General features: G+C 37.8%; 1 protein-coding gene across 3 annotated transcripts in view; it reads right to left on the bottom strand.

Annotated features, from left to right (window-relative positions):
* Positions 1 to 22350, bottom strand: part of tiam1a (TIAM Rac1 associated GEF 1a) — a 149261-nt gene that overhangs the window by 24470 nt on the left and 102441 nt on the right. Inside the window, exon 16 of one of the 3 annotated variants that reach the window (XM_022681429.2) lies at positions 22149 to 22276. In XM_022681429.2, the coding sequence (XP_022537150.2) occupies positions 22149 to 22276 (128 nt within the window). Of the gene's footprint in view, positions 1 to 8912; positions 9263 to 12589; positions 12786 to 22148; positions 22277 to 22350 lie in introns of those variants that run through there. The other 2 variants (XM_022681431.2, XM_022681430.2) reach the window with 2 other exon arrangements.

A 22350-nucleotide genomic window follows, 5' to 3' on the forward strand; every position in this document is an offset into this window, starting at 1 on the left:
TCTTCTGAAGACCATGGGAACACCAAAACTAAGTTCTCTCATTTGTTTTTTCTGTATATTTGATCTTATTGAAACTATGACTGAGGAGCTCAATCTCAACACTCATCACTGTTACCTAAATTAATTATTAGATCTTATTATTATTATTTTTAACACATTTTTTGGGAAAATCACTAGAATGTGCTCAGTGTCCTCGTGCTATTAGCTTAGCTGGCATTTAGCTATTTTTCATGTTTTTGCTTATTCTGTGCTAAAAACTCATTCCTGTTATTCCTGTTACTCAAAACATAAAAAATAACAGGAATGAGTGCCAGTAACAGGAGTGAGTTTCAGTAACAGGAACGAGTGCCAGTAACAGGAGTGAGTTTCAGTAACAGGAACGAGTGCCAGTAACAGGAGTGAGTTCCAGTAACAGGAAAGAGTGCCAGTAACAGGAGTGAGTTCCAGTAACAGGAAAGAGTGCCAGTAACAGGAGTGAGTTCCAGTAACAGGAATGAGTGCCAGTAACAGGAGTGAGTTCCAGTAACAGGAATGAGTGCCAGTAACAGGAGTGAGTTCCAGTAACAGGAATGAGTGCCAGTAACAGGAGTGAGTTCCAGTAACAGGAATGAGTGCCAGTAACAGGAGTGAGTTCCAGTAACAGGAATGAGTGCAAGTAACAGGAGTGAGTTCCAGTAACAGGAATGAGTGCCAGTAACAGGAGTGAGTTCCAGTAACAGGAATGAGTGCCAGTAACAGGAGTGAGTTCCAGTAACAGGAAAGAGTGCCAGTAACAGGAGTGAGTTCCAGTAACAGGAATGAGTGCCAGTAACAGGAGTGAGTTCCAGTAACAGGAAAGAGTGCCAGTAACAGGAGTGATTTTTTTAACCATCTTCTGCTTAGAAACCTGCTTAGAAAAAAATCAAGTAAAGCTGCCTGAGTTTGACATATTAGTACATGTTTTGAATAGTTGAATACATGTGTTATTAGATTCAGAGTTGAAAAAAGATAAATAAAAAAAAACTTTTATTTGGAAGAGTTACAAAAAACAAATGGCCCCCATTCAGTGGAATGGCCCTGCTGTGTTATTTGCTGATGGAGGGACAAGAGGGAGAAATGTGGCCAAGCCGGCTTTACCAGGTACAGTTTACTTTAAGACACACACACACACACACACACACATTTACAGCAAACCAATTACAGGTATAATGTGCAACACTTCCTTAACAATGACAGAAAGGAACAAAAAATGGATCAAATGAGCTAAAAAATACAAAGAGCTAAAAGAATAACAATTCAGCTTGATATTTACATCTGAAATGATAGAGGCATCTTATAATTCAACACACATTACACACACACACACACACACACACACACACACACACACACACACATATCCGGCAAAAGAATAATAGCCTGAGCTGTGTGATTGATGAATGCAGACCACTTTCCAATGGAAGATGCGTGAACAAAAATGTAATTTCTCCAACCAAACTGAAATATAGGACGCCGTCCTGCTCTGCAGGGATCAGTCAAAATAAATGGATTATAGGAGGTATCTGGAGCATTTTTACAGTCTGAGACCAAATGCTGTGCACACACATACACACTCTCCACACAAGCTGAAGTGTAAAATGACAAGGCAAACTCTCCAGCCTGAGAGTTTTTGAGACTTTCAGAAAGCTGGTGTGAAGAAATGCATACATTCTGCTTTTTGATATGCAAAGCGCTTCATTTGCGGTGAAGCGAACACCAGCATTCACTCTATTTCTGTGTTTATTCCCTTGTCTCTGCTACTGTCCAGCTGCTCTCCTCTGGGAAACATAACACAGAGCCAATTTTCCATTACAGGCCTCCAACCAGTTTCTCCGGCCTCTTGCTCTGTATCATCCTTTTCTCACCCTTCAAACTGCCCCTATCTAGTATGAGCACTCCTGTACAAGCATATAATGTACACACAGCGGACCTTTAAATTTTTTTACAGCTGTTCTGTTCAGTTCTAAAGCACAGAGGACACTACAGGACTTAATCCCTCTAATGTACAAACAACAACATAAAAAATACTGATCTGAAAAAGGGTCAATCCCTTTTCTTTACTGTATTTATTTCTCCAGTATATGATATTGGTTGGCTGAGAAATAATGGTGCATATTTGAATAGATATTTAGGGCATTTTCACACCTGTGGTTTTTTTTTTGGTCTGGATCCGTTGATGGGTTTGTTTACTTGGAGCGTTTTTGTCCCTTTGTTTGGTTTGGTTTCACACAGGCAATAAACCATGCAAACACATTGTCTCCTCTGATTGGTCAGAGCTGTCTGGCATGGGAGTAAATATAAATATACAAGAAAGTAAATATAGCGAGAGATTTTGTGTACACAAAGTAAACTAAGTCATGTAGCTGTGAGTAGTGAACGCAGCACACACAGCGTGTGTAAACAGCATGGAGCAGGTACTGCGTTTGTCCAGAGCTGTGGTAATTAGCGTTATCTGGCTAATGTATCAAAATTGCCTTATTAGCAGTTTAGATCAAATAAAAGGAGTATATTTGATAGTTGGATCGTATCAAGACCGGATCATTTTCTCACAAAAGTGAACCACTCCACAGTTTGTTTTGGACCAGACTGAGCCCACCTCCACTAGCAGGTCTTGGTCCGGTTGTTTTAATCTGCACCAAAGAGCGATTACTGTTTTCGCCGAAGCAAAGAACCAGATTCTGTTTTAACCGGACCAAATAGTGATTGTGTGAAAATGCCCTGAAAGCCACATAATGTGAGAATTTACATATTTCTGTTCCTAGGTTGCCCCTATAGTCAGAAAGTGTAATTTATGCTTTGAGCCATCCCTGCAGGACACACTTTTCACATGCATTTTACAAGCAGAGAGATCCAGAACCGTGGACACATGGACTGAAAGGGGAAATGTACTATTACAGGATTGTACATCAATTTAACTTTAAGCCAAAGATTAAGCCATTTTACACATTTCACGTGATTGTTTTGTTGCACACTTCACCAGAGTTACACAGTGCAGTTAGCAGCATCTTGAGCCCAATGCACAGATTGAGACAGACATGTTTCCCCTATTACAGATTACAGTAGCAAATGTCTCATAATGGTGCTTTAGTCTTGCAATTAAAACACAGACCTACTAGTTGAAGAATTTAGTCTATTTTAATAAAAAACATGTTTATTATTATTATTATATTTTTATCTTTGTGTTTTTTCAGCATATTATAAACATACTATACAATAGCACCATATCAAGGCCTAATAGTCTTAACTGGCATTATTCACTTTAAAGCAGAAGTGTCTAATCTTATATGCAAAAGGCTGCTGTGCTTGCAGGCCTTCATTCCAACCAAGCTGTAGCGCACCTGATGTGGCTACAAAGGTGTTTGGAGATTTAAAACAACTGATAAAAAAACTGGTTTAAGCCAGGAAATTAAATGTTCTGATCTGTATACAACCTAAGAACATGTAAACGTATGAAAAGTAAACCCTTTTTTATCGGTTAATAGACTGTTTTTGTACATTGTGTTTTAATATCACTAATAATTCACTAAAATTTGTTCTTTTTTATGCACAGAGCAGATTTTAAACATTTAATCAATACTATATTTGCAGTAGTTAGTACACTGATATTCAAAAGTATGGAATAACTTTTTTTTTAATTTTTGTAATTTCAGGTATTTTTTGGGGACGTCTGAGACTCAATTTCGATCTACCATAATCTAAGAGTGTTTTTAAATCATTATTAACATTTATCTGCAACTGACTGGGGTTTATGTTTACTGAAACAATGCTTTAAACCTTTCATATTTCATATTTTTCATTTCATATTTTAAATATAATCGTCACTACTGTGTAATTATGTATACAGCAAATCTCCCAGTGTTAAATCAATGTATTTAATCAACACTCATTTTTAAAACAGTAACAGGGTTAATGTACCATGAACAATGTTGATTATATTTGTTGATTGACAAATTTGCTGTGTAAACAACTCTGTAATTATGTTGTTATGCTGTTATGAACAGCAAAGCGAAATGCCTACAATAACTAGCTTAATAACTAGGTTTAAGGGTTCAGAATTTGCACTTGCATGTAAATTTACCACAAAATACTGTTGTAATGATGAATGCATGGCACCAGTAACAGAAATAAAATAATTAAAAAAATTAAAATGAAAATAAATAAAGTAACTGAAAAGCAAATACGCATAAATTAATAAGTCAGTATAGGACATAAAAGCAAAAATATAATAAATGATGAGTGAATGGGACAGCAGAGGGAAAAAGATGAGGATGGGCCTGAAATACTCCAGTTGTTTGGTGCAGGATTTCATCATCTTGTTGTGTTATCTTACTTACATAAATATATTTATTTTTGTATTTTATCATTCAGTATGCTACTTAAATTATTAAGATCGTTAGGGAACCCTTGTGCAAAGGAAGTATACTTAAGAGCATTAAAAGTATGTTTTAATTAGGTAAAGAATACAAAAAAAACATTTGCAATGTAATACTTTATGACAATGCACAATAAATATATTTTCTCTGTATTTTCAAACCTTTATTTTTAAGCAATTTGCTTTAAATTGTATGTTGTGTTGATAAAAATATATGTGCATCGATACGCAAAGTATTTACAATATGCTTCAAGTGTATTAAAAAAGGTGTTTTAAAACATGTACTTAAATCTACTTAAGTTCACAGAAGTTGCACGAAAAAAGCACTAAAAAAAGCTAATGATTTTATGTTGTGTTCAAATATAGCTTAATTAAAACTGAAATATACTTAAGTTGCCATAAGTTGTTCCAAAAAAATACATTTAGTATGTATTTAAATAAAGTAGTAGTAAATTTTAAAAAGTGTTTACTTTTCCATGTTTAGTATACTGTTAAAAATATATATTTAATACATGTTTCTTTTACAAGGGAAGCTATCTGTCACAAGTACAGCATGTACTACTACTATGTATCTGTTAAACATCACTGAGTCTGATGCCATTTAATATTATACTTAATGTACCTCGCTATTGTAAGTCGCTTTGGACAAAAGCGTCTGCCAAATGTAATGTAATGTAAAGTAATGTAATGTAATGTAATGTAATTATACTAAGCTGATGTGTCCAAATGAACCTGCTACTGTGTAGAATGTGTTCTCTAACATAGCTGCTGTATTTGGCCTACCTAGGCCAGCACTATTCATCCGACTATAGTTTCTGTTTCACCATAAAAGCCACAGCAGCTATAATCTGGTGCAAGAATTAGAATCTCACTTCAGCATTGTGACTGAACTGTTGCAGAACCAATTTCTCTTCATTTGCTAACAGTCTGTTAAGCAGAGGCACTATGTGATATCAGCTCTCCAATGCTCTGAGATGTGTTTGCTCTGTATGCTGTGTTGCATTTTATCCATGATTTAGTCACAGAATATTGTCGTGATTAATATATTATTTTTTTTAAAGGCATTTGCACCAATAATACAAGTCTTTTATTCACGTTTAAATACCCATTATCAAAGGTTTAGTTAATTGTGATTAATCACAGAGTTCTATTGTTAATGATTAATTCTATTTTTTATTAATTGACACCACAAATGTTTATGTAACATTTTATTAATGTATTTATGATGATGCACCTTATTTTAATTATATATATATATATATATATATATATATATATATATATATATATATATATATATATATATATATATATATATATTAGCTCACCCTTTCCTTCAGCCTTCTGCAAACCCGAGTTCCTCTCAGAACCTCTAGGGCAGAGGTGGAACAGATCTGTGTACAGTGGGGTAAAGGACAGATATGGCCTCCTCCCTGACTAACAGAGAAAGACAGACTGACAGCCCATCTGCCTCCTCTAATTTGATTGGACAGCCGCTGAAGAGCTCAGAGATAAACAAATGACAGTCTGATGGACAGACATAGAAATGAATTACAGCAAATGATTAATTGCCTAATTCATGATGCATGGAGACAGATATAGACAGACTTGAAATGACCAACAATAAAACAGGGGGAAAGAAGTGAATGTACATATATTCAGTCATATCACTGTCCATACTGTATTATCAGCTCTACTGAGCATACAGAAACACTATGAGTTCTATAATTGCAGACTTAAGTAGTCTTTCTGTTTTCTGCACTGTATAAAACAAAATGTTAAGTAAAAGCATCTAATTTTAAGTCAATAAAACTTAAAACCTTTTTCTCTCTTTCTATTTTTGTCTTACTAAGAATTGTAAGTGTGAGTTTATTTAGCTTATTTTAGGAATATTCGATCTAAATCAGCCTTACTTAATATTTTTATCCTTATTTTAAGTAATCTGAACTCAAAACAAACACACGATAATCTGATTCTTGATTTATGCTTGATTTACGTCTACCTTCACTCATTTTGAGATTTGCAGATTATTTTCACCTACCTTAAGAATTTTTTTACATTTTACTATAAGACGCACTATCAATTAATGTCTATATTCTGGTCTATTTTCGTACATAAGGCGCACTGGATTATAAAGTGCATTTTAAGCGACGATAGTAAGGAACAAGGGTGTCGCCATGTTTTCCTTATAGGCGGTAACGCTAAGGTAGGTAAACAAAACTGTAATTCTTAAAAAAAACATTTTCTTTTAATCTACACACATTCCTTTTCTGAAAACTGTTTATATTGGTGAGTAAAGCACTTCTGTTTATTTACACAGTATTACAGGGTGCTATTAGCTAGTGGTTCATCCCACATAGGTTGTTTTACCATGTTAAACACACAGACTACAGTCCGATATACTCATCTCTGAACGGCTAAAGTGCTAGTGCCTAGTGTGGTTAGTGGCTAATGCTAATGCTGCTTCAGCAGTTCTACCCGGGGTTAGTAGCAGGCTACAGACTGATATACTCACCTCTGAACGGCAAAAGAGCCAGCGCTTAACATGGTTAGCGGCTAATGCTTATACGCTCAAGTATCGGTGCTGACGAAACTCAAACTTCTTTATGATGCTGGACTTCAGCACACACTCACTCAGCATCCTGACCCCCCTTCCAATCAATACAGTACTGAAACTTAGTACTGTAATCAACACAATACTGCAGCTTTTCAAAAACTGTCATGCAGTCTCACACCCCATTCGTTCACTTTACCAGTCTTAAGCTTTTATACCTCTACATTTTCACCCTCTATATTTACCCTCCTTTCACCCTGTTTTTCAATGGGTGGTGGTTCATAAATTCTCAGCACTGCAGTGATTAGCAGTGATTACATTGGTGGTGGTGTATAAGGTGTTAGTGTGTGTTGTTCTGGTACAGTGAGTGGATCAGACACAGCAGAAGTGCTGCTGGAGTTCTTAAACATCCACTTTATAAAACACCCTCAACTATCTGCTCCACCTTGTACGCTGTAAACCCATACGTTGTTTGAACTCTAATGATTCAAGTCTGTTTTACATAAAATTTGATATTTTTAAACAATACTCAACTATTTTGAGTTAGTTGAACGTTTGTGGGCACATATACATTTAAACTGAGATCTTTGAGTTATAAGTTGAATCACCTTCTAACAACAGAGTTTAGTCTGTTGCCATTGGCAGCTTCTTTTCCATTGGCTTCTGTCACAATCTATTTGCATACTGGGTGTGTCCAACAGTTTCTGACTAACTCTAATCATCAGTGTGTAGTGATTCCCCCTGGGCTACCTCAGAAATAACTCAACTTCCCCTTTAGTTGTAATAACTTGATGTTTTAATTTATGCTAACTCAAGTTTTCATTACCCATTACTTTTACCTTAAATTTGAGCAAACCGCCTGCTTTAAAAATGTTAAGTAAACTGAACTTATTATTACAGTATAACACAAATAAAAAAGTTAAATCAACTCTCCCTTTAGTTGTAATAACTTGATGTTCTAACTTATGCTAACTTAAGTCTTCATTACCTATTACTTACCTTTTTTAAGGCAACCGGTTTCCTCAAATGTTCTAAGTAATTCAACTTATCCAGGCTTACAGTGTAGATAAAGCAAAGTCAGAGACAGAATAGCTCTGAATCTGTTGCTGTACAGTTTGTGTTGTTCATATTCTAGTCCTTCATCACTGCTGACAAGAAACCTGGCCATAGGACACTGTTAGATTAGTGGACTATTATCAGTCCAACAGAGACATTGGTTTGTTTAAAAACTCCAGCAGCACTGCTGCAGCTGATCTAATAATACCACCAGCACAATACACACCAGCACATCACCACCATGCCAGTGTTACTGCAATGCTGAGAATGACTCACACACTATCCAAATTATACAGTACCCGCTCTGCTGTGGTCCTGTGGAGGACTGTTGATTAAAGAACAGGGTCAAAGAAGGATAATAAATCATGCAGGAAATGGTCAGTGGTCAGTGGAGCTAATATAATGTACAGTGAATATGAGAACAAGTACAAGAAGGTGCTCACAGTGTTGTTAAATATAAAGAACAATGTAAAGAACAACAACAGAATCACATTTTGTTTAAAAGGACAAATGTAATCAAAAATGATGAATTAAGTCACAGTTGTCCTCAATGTAGATCTCTGTAGAAACCTTAGGCAAACCCTGCATTCACATGATGATAATTAAGCCTAAAATGGTCTTAGCCAATCAAATAGCTCATGTTTAATCCATTTAATTGAATGCATGCATTGAATCCCAATGAACAAGTCTAAACTACGCAATACAGTGCGATTTACCATTTGAACCATTGGACAACTCTGCAGAACACACTAGAAAATACCAGAAATTCAGACCGTGAATAGCAAAGTATTAAGCAAGAGTGATTATGTAACGTTGGAAATGGTGCACACACACATACAGGCTCTACACACACACAGGTTCTACACACACACACACACACACACACACACTCCGAGGTGTAGGTAAGCTCACCAGCTGCAGCACGTCACAGATGGATTCCGAGGAGCGCTTGGAGCTTCTGTTTTTCCACAGCACAGGCATGCTGGCCCTCACAAAGGTCGCAGAGGTCACTACGGGGTGACCTCCAAAGGAAAGACCAACCCTGACTCCACAACCTTCAGTTTATCTCCGCCACAGAGCCGAAAACGAGTGTGAGAACGAATGCTGCAGCAGCTCTCAGAAAGGGAGGAACCTTCTGTTCTTTTCTGTTCCCCACACCACTACCCTGATCAACCAGCTCCAGCTCACCCCTCCTTTCCTCCCTCCTGCTCACACTTCCCTCTCAGTCTTGGTTTCTCTCTCTCTCTCTTTCTCTCTCTCTCTTTCTCTCTCTTTCTGTTTCTCTCTCTCTCTCTCTCTCTAAGCCTCCCTCATCTGTTCTTCAGGAGGACGGACAGAAAGTACAGAGCTCTGGCGGAAGTAGATCTGCAAAAGATAGAGAGACCAAGAGATAGAGAGCCTAAGAGAGAGAAAGAGAGAGAGAGAAACAGACAGAGAATAATAACAATAATAATCCCATCTGCAGCAGGATGAGAGACAGAAGGGGAGGGGCAGGGGCTGGAGGAGGGAGAAGCTCATCAAACAGCATGTCTCTCGCCCCCACTTGCCCAGTGCAGCACACACTGCAACACTGCAACCACAGCATCCGATTACAAGCTAGTAGCACTTGTTCATCAAGTGTTACTTCAGGGGGCGGCTTGGAAAAACCCATACCTGTATAGGTTGCGAGGTATTATCTTGTAAATGAGGTTGAAAACTGGATATTGCTCTCATAGAAAAGCATCATGAATTACTGGAGTTCAAGCAAGGCCTAAAAGTAGGTGCCAAATGATGCTGTGTCAAGGATGCAGCTGAGTAGGACCGTAATGCGCAAACATCACATAGTCAAATTGCAGCACAAACCTTTCAATTTCTTCAAATAAATAAATCATAATTCTAAATACTACCATTTTAAAATGAACTCTGCACTAGAGGCTTCGTTTTCAGACATATTCGCTCAGTTTTCTTAGTGCTGTGATTTGATTCGGGTATCTACTCAGGATGCCTCCTGAGCACCTCCCTGCCATGGTGTTTCGGGAGTGTCCAAATTGAAGGAGACCCCAGGGAAGACCCAGGACACGCTGGATATCTCTCGGCTGGCCTAGGAACGCCTTGCTATCCCCCTAGAAGAGCTGGAAAATGTAGCTGGAGAGAGGGAGGTCTGTTTTCTTTTTGCTTAGGGTGCTGCCCCTGCGACCCAGACCCTCAGATAAGCGGTAGAAGTTGGATGGATTGATGTTTCTTTTTCTCTTTGTGATGTACCTCATTGGGTAACCAAGGGATGAAGGGTCCTTCAGTTTGGTACAGCCGTCTATGTTGTACCAGTCATGAAATGCAACCAACCTTGGCAGCAGCCTAGGCTTTGGAAAGCATTTTTTTAAGTTCTAAAGTCATGCAGGCATTTAACATTCCTCGATCCACAGTGTTAGACAGATTAGATTAGATAGTGTACTGGGAGTACTTCACGGAAGGCATTACCACCCACAGTGGACAGGACAGTTTGTGGCAATGATCGTGACCAGCAAAGGTCTGGCCAGAACTTATTTACAGTATTATACAAACAGACAATCAACTCAATCATCTACAAGCAAATGAAATTGTGAAGCTTTTTAGCTTCTATGAGATTCTAAGGGTGAATCCCATTTCTCCCCTTGGCCCTACCCCTTACCCCTACCCCTTCTTTTCGAGTGTAATCCTTCCCCTTGGAACGGAGTTACAAGGGGAAGGGGTAAAATCCTACCCCTAGGAATTGGGACAACCCTTCAAGCACCCGGTGAAAGGTGAATCTTATTGAAAATAGCCTCCATAATATACTAGAAATTGTATATCACACTGGTTCCCAACACTGGTCCTGGAGCAGGTAACGTGTTCCAAAAACAATATAATGTGCAAGAATATGGGTCCTCAGTGACAGAGGAATCACTGGTATATCACAATGACGTTTGTCAATGAACAATAAATACATAAATAAATAGCACTGATTTATGACCAGGCTACTAGCGGTGGTGTGTAGGTGACCCTGCTGGGCTGATGTGATGATAGCAGTGGAGCGCTAAAGTTCAGTAGCCTAGCTGCTGGTTAACTAGTTAACTTTAGGGCATTGTATGTGTACAGAAAGGGGGCAGGACGTGCAGAAATTAATTAATATTGTCCATTCCTTAATTCATCTGTGATGGGGAGCTGAAATTAGCTCTGATTATTTTTTATTTGATTTATTTTTTCCGTTCCGCCTTAAATGCGGTAGCGCCTGCCGTCTGTTGCACCATTTAAGGTGGAACGGGAAAGTTAGCTAGCTAGCTAGCTACCGAAACGAACTACTAGCGACCTTTTTATGCTTGTTACGAAGAATTCAGCCATAAAACATCAAAACTACACAATAATAATCGTAATTTTTAACATGGAAAATACTTTCTTTGGTCGCTTGTTCCGCCATCTTGCCAGTCATTCTCATACCCCTCGGTACGAAGTGTGGGTCTGGAAAATCTCCGTTTGAAGGGCTAACTAGCCCTACCCTTACCCCTACCACTTCATCCTAACAGGAATCGGGACACCCCTACCCCTTGACGTGCACGCGCAAAACAGAGGGGTAGGGGTAAGGGGTAGGGCCAAGGGGAGAAATGGGATTCACCCTAAGTCTCTGTACCAGTTGGAATATTCTCTGTATCATGAGGTCAAGAACATGACATATTTACAGGTGAATAGTGCATATGAAAAAATGGCTTTAAACTAACTCAGGTTCATCACCCACTAAAAATCTCTAAATATCTACTATGTTACTCGAAACTGTGAAATAGAGGTTTTCAATCCCATTTAGTTGCATAGAAATATCTAAGATATAAATCTAATAGGTAAGTTTGGAGTTACTAGGAGATCAGGAATAAGGTTTGGAATTAGAGTTAAATGTGTCCAGAGTGATGAACAAACCAACAAACTGGTAGAAGATCCTACAACATGAAGATAAGTGAAGATTTAACTGAAGAGAATTTCTTGCCATGATGTTTTTATGGCAAGTGACTCCATGCTGCTTGTGTATGTCAAAGGAGAAGATGGAAAATGGAGTCATGTGGTTTAAGTCCACTTTAAATACAGCAAAAAGCAGATGGACACTTCAGGAAAAGTGACCTCAATCATTTCATATGCATATAGAATAAAGCAGAAGCAGAAGTAGACGTTTTTAAACTACTGCTCAACAGACGCTACAAACCAGGGTGCACTAGACGGAAACATCACACAACACAGTCAAAACAACCTCAGCACTATAATTACACCATTTCTAAACATATAAAACTATAGAAGCAGAGCTTAGCTCGCTACAGACCAGCCAGAACTAAAGCAAACAGTTCAGACAGGACTCAACAGAGAGGCTACTCAAGAGCATAAGCACATGTATTTAATCTATTACTTAAAGTCTCTCAAGACAACTGGAATGAACGAGACCAACCAATGAAACCACTGCTCCTAAACCTTTTTTTTGATCTTATAATCCTACCTTATAAGGAAGCATCAAACCCTGCGCTCATTTCAAGACACGAGGAACCCGAAATGCAGTTAAAGAGGCGGAAACTGAGTGAATAGTACAAATATAGTGAGTTAATGTAATTAAATCATACCTCCATCCATGCATGCAGTTCCATGGTTAGAGTGAGGGGAAAAAAATGAACCCAGAAGGAGAAAAGGGAGAGGAGGCGAAAGCAGGACAGAGAGACAGCAAGCCCAAGCCTGTTCACACACTCTCCTCCTGCCAAAGGAATCTCAACTAGGACACACAGTGAGCTTTGAACACCTTAACCACAAACCCTCCCTACTTACACACACACCAAACACACACACACACACAAACACACACACACACACACATTTACAAGGTCCTTCTTCATTTGCTTAAGGAAACCCCAGGGCGCTTGTCTTGTCAGAGCAGTGACACATGGGACAGGAAGGCCAATGTTTCCTTCCCCAGAGAGCTGAGACGTCCTCTTATCACCCGCTCCCTCAAACACAACCTCGCCAGCCCTCGCAGCCCAGGAGCCACAGTGGAAAAAGTGATACACTCAATTTTCTGTAGGTACATGTTCATCAATGTTCGTTTACATAAAAAAATAAGAGACCACGTAAAAATTAGGAGTTTCTTTGATTTGACCGAATTGAAAACATCTGGAATATAATCAAGAGGAAGATGGATGATCACAAGCCATCAAACCACCAAACTGAACTGCTTGAATTTTTGCACCAGGAGTAAAGCAGCATAAAGTTATCCAAAAGCATTGTGTAAGACTGGTGGAGGAGAACATGATGCCAAGATGCATGAAAACTGTGAAATAAAAAACAGGGTTATTCCACCTAATTTTACCAAATATTGATTTCTGAACTCTTAACCTTCCTGTTATGTTACGGGTCAATTTGACTCGTCTTGAAGTTTGAAGATCTAGGAAAAATAGTTAAAAATATTTTTTTAGTATGAAATTTCTTTTGCTTGCCTTTATTAGTGTAATCAACATATAATATGAACATGGTTCTTCTCACATATTCATAACCATCCTCTTATAAAAAAAAAAAAAAAAAAAATTATGTTTCAATGTTATGTTAAACTACTGTTTTATATGTTGGTATTTTAAATTTAATAAAGTAGTGAAACATCAAAAAAAGTTTGATCATGTATTTTTTTCATGAAAAACTAGTGAATTATTCTAATTGACCCATTACCTGTGAGAGGTATGGTACACTATTGCACTAAATATTGATTATATTTATAATAATTAACACTTCTTTAAAATTTTTTAGATATATTTTGGATAATTAAAAAAAAAAGCTCTGCATCTTTTTTGTTATTTCAGACATTTCTCATGTTCTGTAAATAAATGCTCAAAATGAGAATATTTTTATTTGGAATTTGGGAGAAATGTTGTCTATAGTTTATAGAATAAACATACAATGTTCATTTTACTCAAACATAAACCTATAAATAGCAAAATCAGAGAAACTGATAAAGAAACTGAAGTGATCTCTTAATGTTTTCCAGAGCTGTATATACTAGTGACTTTAACCATAGCTGATAGAAGCTACCGAATACTGCCACTGACCTGTTGGAAATGTGTGAAATATGTATCCTTATCCCCAACTCTCCAACATCATTCACCAGAGTACACTGTTCCACTGCTTCACAGCTCATTGCTGTGCTGTGGAGACTAGCCCACGCCTAGCATTAGGTATCGTCGCAATAGGTTTAAGTTTATCTGCTTGAGAGAGCTGTGTCTGTGCATTTGCACATCTGTGTCAGCAATGGCTGCTATGTAAAATTGCCAAATTATTTCAATAAAGGGGTGACCACAAACATTTGGACTTACAATGTGCGACAGGACACCTTCAAAAGTGGAATCTACACATGATTACTGGATTATTAAAGGTGGATTTAAAGTTTTTTTCTAACAAACACATTCAGAAAGGTCTGGTCTCTGGGGTGGGCAGTCTATTGTTCTGAGATCTCCAGCAGCTTCAGCAGTTTCCTTTGGAAATGCTCTAAAAGTATTTGTGTCTGTTTCCTTTCCTCAGTAAGGGCTACTTGACCAGCTACACATCCTTCCACATCCTTTCAGACCGCCACCATGTCATTATGTCATCTTCTCACAATGTAACTGCCCACATGTCTCTTCCTCATTACTTATGTCATATCTAGACAAGCATACATATTATTTTTATCGAATTTTCCAAGCTATTTAGAATAATTACTATAGAAATGAACATTTATGAATAAACATTTACTCATGACACCAAACAGCCATAACTTTAAAATCCTTCCAATGTTGTTTAGGGCTCATTGCAGCACCAAAACTCTCAAGGCATGGACTGCATGTCACAAACACCGTACAAGACGTACCTGATGTTTTGGAGATGTTCTCACCCAGTTGTTTAGCCATCACAATGTGGATCACAATTTGTCTCGACCGATTATTATGCTTTTACATTTTTCCTGCTTTATACATGTGAAAATAATGCTGAAGTAAGTTATCACAATGCAAGAATGAAAGGGTAAGTATATATTTTGTTCATTATAGTTTACAGTAAGTCCTGGAATCCTAAATTAGTGAATGCAACTTGAAAGTTAAATAGTTATTGGCTGAAACGTTGACTACCTACCTGGCTAATTCCAAAGTTAAACTAACCGATTAGTCACAAGCTGCATTTTTATTAAGCACACAGTGGGTTTGATCTGTGTGTTTTGATTGGGAGACGTGTCTTTTTAACCAGCTCTCAACACATCTCATCACAGTCTACATGGTTAGCCACTGTTACCTTTCTTTTCGTAAAATCGCCATATATCCATATTTGTTTCAACATTAGCTAGCTGCAAGCTGCTGTCAAACTCAAAAAAGAGCATGCACAGATCTCCCCCTTGCCTTGAGGTAGCAATGCGAGTGGGTACCTACTTCCAGTCATGCAAGACCAGCGAGGAGAGACCAAAATACTGGAAAACAAACATTGGAATACCATTTTAGAAACATATTTAAAATCACTTGTAATATCTGATTAAAAAAACTTGTTCAGTTTATAATGTTTGACTCGATAATAATATTAAGAATGATTTTTTTTTTTGCATTTTTATGGCTACAGCACATGCATACTCACTGCTAGCGCACTGACACTCCTCAAGCTCAAGTTTCTCCTTAAAGACGGAACTTTATCCTTGAACTGGCTCCGTGATTGGCGCTAAGAGATTCCCCATTTAAACAGCGGTCAGTGACCTGTCACCTCATTAATAATACAGCTGAGCTTAGCAAAACAGTTCGGAGCTTCTGGATAATCAGTCGGGGCTGTAGCCCTGGCAGCTCAGGCCAGGCGATGACCCTGCGATACGGCCTCCATATTTAAAACCAAAGGACATTGGATCCCAATCAGAACCTAGATTCCATGCGAAATACGATTTGATTCCATTTCAGTCCAGTGGTGTGTCATATTTTGATAACTTTGTGTGCACTGTAGAGGCAGACACTACACTACCCAAGGTACACTAACCAAAAGTAGTCTCTAAGAGCCTTTTAAAAGGGCAGTGGCTGAAACACTTTTTTTTAACGCCCTCTTGTGGCATAAAGACCCCGTATCTAATCTGACCACACTGGCAATCATTTACAAATCTGCTTGAGATATAACAATGTGCAATGAGTTTTGCACCAATACGAGCCATTTAATTGTCAATTGTTGTATATCTAACTATCTATCAAATATTTTGGTCAGTGTGTTATTCCATATGTGTTCTTTCACAGTACCACAGCCTTTTATAATGTGAAACCTTTAAATCCTTATTTGACTGTTTCTGTAAAAATACACTTCTCTGGTGAGGATGAAGTCAGTGCTTCACTGCTGCTGATTGTAAAATGAACTGGACTTCTAGCTGCCTTTTGTCTTTTCCAGTGTGATGACTCCAGGCCAAGTAAGCCCTCTAATTTGTCGAAGCAGCGAGCGTTGCATTAAACGCGAGCACGGCTGTCTCTGCGCTTCAAGGGCAACCCTTATCACCCAGACTGCCTCATCAGAAATGCGTGCAGACGATATTTGACGAGAAAACTAATGAAGTCCTTCTCCACTCCGCCACTTCCCTCCGGCGTGTGATTCTATAATTTATCAGCACAAAGCGATCTGAATCGATGCACATTATCCAGCAATTAGAATGCAGGACTAATTAAAAGAGGTGTCCCCTTCTTCTGCCATTCATCTACAGCAAAAAAAAAAAAGCTATAACAAGCTATAAGATAATAACACTAACCAGCATGCCACTTAAGAAGACAAAGAATGAATAGGAGGGGGGTCGTGGGGGATCTACAAAATACAAAATTTTTCCCTTATCCCTGACATGTACAAATGCAGCTGGTCCATTGGGCTCAGAATAAAGCTGTTGAAGATGCTGGTTTGATTACACAGAAGCAGCAGCGATTGCTTTAACGAGCTGTGTGAAGAGGACAAATATGGCGTCCATTTGGACTGAACACACTGCTTTCAGAATCATGCCGTCAGCTACTAATCATCAGCTGCTTCACGTCGGAGTGGCAGCAGGTGAGACGGTGCAGACATGTTGATAGCATACATTAATAAATAATCACCTCTCTCTAGAGGGAAATTTATGTGCCCTTCCTCAGAACACATGTTCTGGTGTCTCTCCAGAACTAATAAATAATAACTAAAGGGCAAACTGTGCTACAAAATATTATTTGAAAAAAATAATTTGAATAATGTTGATTTATATTAAATATTGTCATTTAGAGCATTTATTTGCAGAAAATGAGAAATGGCTAAAATAACAAAAAAGATGCAGAGCTTTCAGACCTCAAATAATGCAAAGAAAACAAGTTCATATTCATAAAGTGGTGGAATAACCCTGGTTTTTAATCACAGTTTTTATGCACCTCGGCATTCTCCTCCACCAGTCTCACACACTGCTTTTGGATAACTTTATGTCACTCCTGGTGCAGAAATTCAAGCAGTTTAGTTTGGTTTGATGGCTTTTGATCATCCATCTTCCTTAATTATATTGTAGAGGTTTTCAATTTGGTAAAATCGGAGAAACTCATAATTTTTAAGTGGTCTCATTAGTTCTCTCCTTGGTAATGAAGCTAACTTGCCGCTAATGTTAGCTAGCTCTCTGCTAACCTTAGTTCTCTCCTTGGTAATGAAGCTAACTCGTTGCTAATGTTAGTATGTTAGCTAGCTCAATGCTAATGTAACTGACACTCCGCTAACCTTAGTTCTGTCCCCAGTAAAGTTAGGTAGCTCTCTGCTAACCTGCTAAGTTATCTCCGTGTTAATGTTAGCCAGCTCTCTGCTAGGCTTAGTTCTCTCCCTGGTAAATGTATTACTTACAACAAATTTACAGCAAATTTAAGACAATTTACGATCTTAATTTCTTAATTCATGCTCAGGACCATTTAGCCCTGCAGTGGAAAGTGGTCTCTGTATGTTGTAGCAACAGCAGACGCAGCAGACCAGAGATAAAGACTTTACTGGATTTCTGCTCACTGTTCTTAGGGCACAGCAGAGCACATTCACGCAGAGTTTAAAACACTTGAGAAGGTCATGGCGGAGGGCACCCGGAGTGTGTACAGTCTGGAACAGACGTGAAGACAGAGACAGCCTGGTGTTATTGGGGCTAAACGAATGGCTCAGCAGCAGATGGTGCGTCGGAGAGCGGGCCAGAGAGAGACAGTCTGATTATTCACTTCTCTACTACTGACAGTGACTCTGGTGGGGCGAACGAGACAAGGACACACAAAGAGAGAGAGAGAGAGAGAGAGAGAGACAGGGGCATATAAAGAGACTGAAAAGAAAAGGACATGTAGAAAGAATAGAGTATTATTATCTAGTTTTTTTGTAATTAACAGTAGAGAGCATCATTCTTTAAGTTTAGGTTTGATTTGTGTGTAATGTGTCGTGTGTGACGTGTGCGTGCACATGTGTGTGTGTGCGTATGATGTGATGTGTGTGGAACAGTGAATTATGGGGAAGGAAACGGGTGTCAGTTTAAGCAGAGCTTCAGGTAATCAAGGTGACAAGCGTGACGACTGTAGTCTGGCTGCTGAAGCAAGACTGAGACAAATCATCCGTACTGAGCGTGATCGAATGAGACTTCATCTTAATTAGAAAAGGACACACACGCACACAAAGACACACACACAAAGACAAACCACAATATATCCACATTCTCCCTGCTTTATCCTGCATGAGAAGAAAGGATACTAAAAAACAAAACAGAAAAAATACTAAATAAATCTATCTATCCATTCTTCACACTGAGGTGTTACACCCAGAATTAAAGAACAAGATGAAAACAGAGAGAGAGAGAGAGAGAGAGAGAGAGAGTATCCATCTCTGTTCCTGCATGACTGGCTATTTTCTGTTCTGTTCTAACTTGACTGGCCTCAACAGGACACATTAATACACCATTACCACAATGCAAGATATAGAGCAGCTGTCTGGGAGTGTGTAATAAAGTTTATAGGGATAAGATTTCAAAGACTACAAAGAAAACAAAAACACATAGTGAAATAGACTATACATATTATTAAATAATAATCACAAATCAAAAGAATGTAAAGTGATTTTATAAAGTATAGTACATTTCTAATAATCTTTTTAGAAATGTTATCAAATATTTCATAGAAATTGAAATATAGTATACAATTCAGGTTTTAAAACTAATTTTCACAAAAATGCATTACGTATAAGATCCAAAAAATGTTACAACCAAAATCTGTCCCCTGTTGAGGCTATTGTTGTTAGCATTAGCATTATTAGCTGTGTGTATTTATCAGTTTCCTTACTTGCTAAAAAAAAAAAAAAAAAAGTTTTAGTTTTAGAAAATGAATGTTTCTTATTGATGACAATTCTAATAATGAGAACAAATTCTTATTCCAAACATTGTCTGTTCGTGTTTTGTGTGTGTGTCCTTCCCATCTGATGTCACCTCCAAAGCCCAAAAGACCTTAAATCAAAGGCTGCTGATGTCACACACAGGAGCAGCTAAACACTCATCTTGTTACCATCACACCCCAATGCAATAATACCCCCGACCTCAACATGTGCTAGATAGTGTGTATTGTGTAATTGAAACCTTGCTGAAATATTGCCAGCAATACAACCATACAATTCAATACAACAAGCTGCAGCCGAAGAAGACGCTGTGTAGGTGTGTTTAATTCTGTGTAACAGGAGATGGCCCCATTGTGCTTCAGTCAGGCTGCTGACGGTGGAGAACAGCCTGTAACACACCTGCAGGACACTGCTGGTGAATCTGAACCCTGAGCTGATGAAAGCTAAGCCAGCAGCCCTGCAGACGGCAGACGGCAGCATGTGCTACAGGTACAGACACTGAGAGCTGTCTGTGAAGCACTGCTGAAGCACTGCTGAACACACTGATAATGATACGGTCGTGCTAGCAGCTCTCTCGTATTGTGATCTTGGATTGGGTGATCTGTATCCTGCAGTGATATTTAACACTCTGTCTCACTGACCAGCACATCAGTGATTAATTGTACTTGTCAAGTCCCCTGCAATACTGTCCTGTCCTGTCCTGTTCCATCCTGTAATTGTAGTGTTTAATGTTGGGATCAGAGTTCTAGGGCATTACGTGAATTTACTGCATGTACTGTAATTTATCCCTTGTGTGGTGTTCATATTTTTGTTACTCGTTTACTTTGTTACTTGTATTTAATTCAGCAAAATTAAGCAATTTTACATTAAAATGCTTTACACATGCTTGCTTCACCTAAATTGCAAGCAATATAAACAGCTTACATGGTTAATATTTGCCCTTTACCTTTCTTATGTTACATTTCTTTTAAAAAGTGCTACTCTTTTTTTATTAGTTTTTTTTTTATTAAAATGTAAAAGAAAATGAATTAAACTCAAGATATGAGTAGAAAATTTGTTTCATTTCAAATTTGGCCAAACATACTGTATGTAATATAAATGTGTGTGTGTGTTTGGGGGTGGGGGGGGGTGGGGTGGTGTACAGTGTGTGTTTATCGAAAATGTGTTTTGATATATGTTTTTCACAAAAAATGAGCCAATGCCAATGAGTTTGAGTTAGAAAAAATATTTTTTTTGTATCATTTGATGAAAAATGAAAACGGGTCCCACAGACCCGAACACCGCACAAGGGTTAATGTAATATTAATGTTTTCATAGTTGCTCAACACTTTAAAGTCAAAGGTATCATATTAGACATGTTTTATTTTATATGACCACATCAGTGTAAACATTAAATAAGTAATGATAAACTGTACATAATAACATCAATACATAAAAGTGTTACATAACTATATAACTACATTCTTTAATTACAAAAATGCATATCACATTTTTTATTGTTTTTGTTTTTAAGTAATTAAAGTTTGTAAAAAGCTGTTCGGCTCTGCAAGTTTTATTAAGCTTAAAAACACAACATTTCTCATCGATTTATCAACCACATATATGGGTAAATTGTTAATGAAAACAAAAAAAAAGTGACAGTGACAGGCCTACATTGAATTATACTGCAATTTAGTATAATGCGAGAAGTAGATTGTGGGTACACTCTAAAAAACAGAGGTACGATATGAGTACTTTTTTGTACTCAAAGGTGCACTCTTCATAGTTGTACCCTCAAAGGTACAATATTGGTCTTTACAGGGTCAGATTTGTTCCCTCTGAAGTACAAAGTAATTTCTAACAGCAATAAGTACAGATTTGTACCATTTAACCTGCAGCCAGAGGGTACATTCAGTATTCTATATCACTGTACTAATAAACAATATATATTTAAATTGAACATTTTTTATTTGAAAGCCAGACAATTTTGGATCATCAAGTTTTTGAGCCATATTTAGTTGATGATAATTTTTATAATCTTTATAATCTTTACTGGCACAAAAACCATGGGTACAAAAAAGGACTTTCACTGAAAGGTACTTTTTGTACCTCAATATAAGGTACAGCCCCAGCGACAAGCTTTGTACTCTTTTAAGTACAAATCTGTACTTACATTTCTTAGTGTGTACAAACCCAACCTATATGGCCTGGCTGGTGGAGCACAGTGTAAACCAGAAGCCAACCTAAACCCACAATCCTAAATTGTGTAAATACCTAGATTTTAATGTTGGATGTGAGAGAGAGTGAGAAACCATGATATCAGTGCTTCCTTCTAATAATAAAAGTAACTTTCCTGTCTTGCCCCTTTCCTTGCCTCCTTCCTACCTCACCTTTTCTGACAAATATAAAAAATTAAAGTAAAAAAAAAGTTCAAACTAATCCAGAAGTCAAGAAAAGCAAAGAGTAATTATATATAATTATATATATACCATTGTCATGTTTTAAATTCTTGAGAAACCTTTATCTCAACAAATCCATCAACTTCTTATCTTGATATTTTTCCATTATAATATGTTTTGCACCAACAGGTTAGAGCAAATGTGTTGTTTTAGTTTGTATAGCCCTAGTATATTCTTAATGTATAGTGTGTAATGTAAACATCTCTTGTTTACTGCACCACACACTTATACAGTACTATATCATTTAATAACACTTATTATTATATATCTGTGCATATGGACGATATGGACAAATGCAGAGTATACTGTCTTCATTTATCCTGATTAAGTCACTGAGTTTTAACAACCTTTTTAAATGAATCAAACTGTAATGTCTCACCTTGTGTCCAGTGCCAGAGTCCGACTCGTATCCCAGGCCATCTTCATTACTCTCTTTGGCTAAACTGGACCTTTCCTCTACACCTGGACTCTCCAACACCAGGCCAGGCACTTCATCCAGGATTTCCTCTAGAGGGAGCAAGAGCATAGGGTCAGGTCAGAGAGAAAGAGAGAGAGAGAAAGAAAGAAAGAAAAAGAGAAAT

This window comes from Astyanax mexicanus, chromosome 20 (genome assembly GCF_023375975.1).
Source record: "Astyanax mexicanus isolate ESR-SI-001 chromosome 20, AstMex3_surface, whole genome shotgun sequence".
In the NCBI taxonomy this organism is placed as follows: Eukaryota; Metazoa; Chordata; class Actinopteri; order Characiformes; family Acestrorhamphidae; genus Astyanax; species Astyanax mexicanus.